Below are 3,456 nucleotides of genomic sequence, written 5' to 3' on the forward strand. Positions count from 1 at the left end.
GTCTTGGTGTCCAGGGATTTGACCCGTTCATTTGTTTTGCCCAAATCCGCGCGGATCAGATTAACATCCACCAAGATGGTATCCACTTTGTGCGCCAGGGCATCAAACTGTCTCCCAATCGAAGTCTGCAGCCCGTCGAGTGCACCCATGACATCCTGCAGTGAGAGCTCCGGGGCCAAGGGTGAGGCAGTCTTCTGTGTGTCCGGGGACTGGCTCGGTGCACCCGGTGACCCCTTCTGCTGGGCATAGCGGTCCATGTTATTGGCTTGAGTGTAGGCTCCCCGCCTGGTGGCCTTGGGCTTCGGCCGGTCCACCTCTGCTTTGCCCGACATGATGGGCTCAAGCAAGTCGGGTCAAACAGGACTGCCCTCTCTCAGCGAGAGAGATCAGGAGTGCTCCGTCTTACGATGGGTCGCCAGTGTGGCATGCAGAGCGTCCAAATGATAATAAAGCAGACGCGAGCACTCCCTGGGCTGGGCAGACAAAGGGCGAGAAAGTGAAAGTGAAAGGATAGGGACCTCCGTCCGGCCGTTCACACCTCGCCTGGCCGCTGTTGTTCAATTAGAGGTCGGGCATCCTGCCAACTCGAGCCCCTGGCATCCCTCGGAGATGGGCCTCAATCTTCCGCCATGCATAACTCCGGTTCCCGGTGGGCGATTCGACCTCGGGTGGCATCGAACGCCTCCCTGACAAGTCATCTACACGATGCCATGCATACAAACAGGATTATATACAGGATAGACGACGGAGGGCACGAGGGTCTCGGGAGTTCAAAGCTCACGCGGCCATCTTGGTCAAGCCCTAGGCTCCTCCCCCTCGTTAAGATATCTTAAATCAATACATAAACGAATATTGCCATTAGCACGCAATATTCCTAGCCTTGAAAACTTTAGGACACGCATCTTTTTAAGGATAATCTTATGTACAAAGTCAGTTAACTTACCAATCTTCTCATTAAAAACATTAGGAAACCTTTTAAGCATGTCATTAGCAGTAGCTTCACTATCGGCAAGAACCATAACGGGTTCAGGACTGTTGGGATCTAAAAGAATGCCAAGTCCTCCCTAGTAGAACCAGCCTAACACGGAAGGACCTTTTTTAGAAACATACAACTTAGCAAGACTCTCACGGTTCTTGAACCTGAAAACCAAATTCCTGAAACCTAATAAATACATTCTTTCTCCAGAATATCCTTCTGGAGAAATATCAGGTTCTTCAAGATCAGCACCTAATTTGGAAGAAAATAAGGAATTCCATACATTCTCATTAACAATAGAGTAGGGCAGTGGTTCCCAAACCTTTTTGACTTGTGGCTCCCTGGACCTAATTGGCAGTTGGCCGTGGCTCCCCACCATTTGTTTACCGGTGGGCGGGTGAGGGGGATGTAAGCCCGACCTCATGAGTACTTCCTGTTGTCTTCCTTAAAGTAATTGGGACGCAATGAAGGTATTATAATCATATTTGTAACAAAATATGAAGATAACAGTTGTTTAATAAAAACTCGTTAAGTGAGAAACGATACAAGATTAATAGCCGAATATGTTTCCATGCAACTTTTTTTAACCACACAACAATAGTTAAAAAACTTCTGTATAGTAAAATATCTTTTTCAAAGAACAGGAAAAACAATGGAGTCCGAATGTACCTTAAAAATCCTAGTGAGATGTATGTGCTTGTTTTTCCTTACATAGCTCCTGAAATCTTGGAGTTATTTTTGTGATCGCAACACGCATTTCTTTTTCAAGGTAAATTTTTGCCCTATATTTTGACTTTATCACTGCAACTGCTGAGAAACCAGCTTCACAAAGGTGCAAAGTAGCAAACGGGATCAAAACATGCAAGGCTCTCTTACTTCTCATTGGGTATTCATCTCCAGTTTGGCACCAGAACTCAAGCAGTGACTGAGACTGGAACCCTACTTTGAATGCTGAGTCACTTGAAACATCAATAAGCTATTCTGCTTCCTCATTGTTGAAATGCTGAGGTATCTCAGCATTGAAGGGTTCTCTCACCCATTTTATTGGCTCCACTTCATCCTCTGGAAAATATTTGTCAAGGTAAAAACGCAGTTGAGACAAATACAGAACAAAAACTGTCCTCAGTTCCTCCTTTAACGCCATCTCATTCTCCTGCAGAAACTGGTCCAATGAAGGAAAACATTTATAGTCACCTTTGCTTACACTGCTTTTCCAAAGGATCACTTTCTTCTTAAAGCCTGAAACTTTGTCTGACAGTTGCAAGATGTTAGTATTATTGCCTTGCAAGGACTTGTTCAGTGCATTCAGTTTTTCAAATAGATCAGAAAGAAAAGCCATTTGTATTAGAAAGTCCGCATCAATAAATTTGTCAGCAAAACAATGTTCATCATCGTGTAGATATAAGTATATTTCATTCCTCAGCTCATACACTCTAAGCATGGAGTTACCGAGAGACAGCCACCGAGAACTGCTGTAGAACAAGAGTCATGAGTGTTCGGCACCCATGTCCTCACACAGTTTAGCAAAAAATCTTGCTTTCATTGGTCTTGTTTTAATATGATTTACCACTTTAATGACTATTTTCAGAATACCATGCAGCTCTTCACTGAGGTTTCCTCCTGTCAGAGATTCTCTGTGTATTATACAGTGTGTCCAAACAGCATTAGGCGCTTTAGATCGTATGCGAGCTTGAAGTCCTTGGTAGCATCCTGCCATTGAACGACCCCCATCTGTACAAACTCCAACACATCTCTCCAAGTCAATTTGATTCAGTTGCATGAAATCATCCACAACCGCATACAAGTCTTGACCTGTGGTTCCACCTTTGATTTCTTTACAGAACAACAAATCCTCAACAGTTTGTTTTTCGTATAGAAACCTGACATAGCAAATAAGATGGGTGTCTTTGTGGTTGTCTGTTGGCTCATCCAACTGGAGTGCAAAGTCTTTGCCTCTCAGATTACAGATGAGCTGATCGTTAATATCTTCAGCCATATAATTTATCCTCCGGCTGATAGTATTATTAGAAAGAGGCACTTTCAGCAGCTGTTTACCTGCATCTTTGCCGAGCATGATTGTTACCATATCAACAGCAGCAGGCAAAATCATCTCTTCTGCAATTGTGTGTTTTATTTTACTCTGTGCAACTAGATAGGCCACTTTATATGAAGACAGGAGGGCGTTACTATTAATTTTGGTTTCTTTTGAGAAAGTGGACTTTTGTAGTTTGGCTTCTGCAACTTTTCTTACAAAAAATTCCCTTGGCTTTCCGACCACATTTGGGTGAAGACTTTCAAGATGCCGCTTAAGTTTACTTGGAAGCATGGATTCCAGAGTAAAAACTTTTAAACAGATTGCACATTGAGGACGCTCCTCATTATTAACCTGAACACATGTGAAACTATAATCCAGATACCTGTCATCGTACTTTCTGTACTTGGCTTTTCGTTTGCCGTCCTCTTTTTTGTCAGAAGAACCT

The 3,456-nt window shown here is 43.5% G+C and overlaps 1 protein-coding gene across 1 annotated transcript; it reads right to left on the reverse strand.

Moving 5' to 3' along the window:
* Positions 1-2,462: 2,462 nt before the first annotated feature.
* Positions 2,463-3,086, reverse strand: LOC146866666 (zinc finger BED domain-containing protein 5-like). The gene has a single exon (XM_085616665.1). The coding sequence runs from the start codon at positions 3,084-3,086 to the stop codon at positions 2,463-2,465; it is 624 nt and encodes a 207-aa protein (XP_085472791.1).
* Between the last annotated feature and the right edge of the window lie 370 nt (positions 3,087-3,456).

This window comes from Triturus cristatus, chromosome 1_2, assembly GCF_964204655.1.
Source record: "Triturus cristatus chromosome 1_2, aTriCri1.1, whole genome shotgun sequence".
In the NCBI taxonomy this organism is placed as follows: domain Eukaryota; kingdom Metazoa; phylum Chordata; class Amphibia; order Caudata; family Salamandridae; genus Triturus; species Triturus cristatus.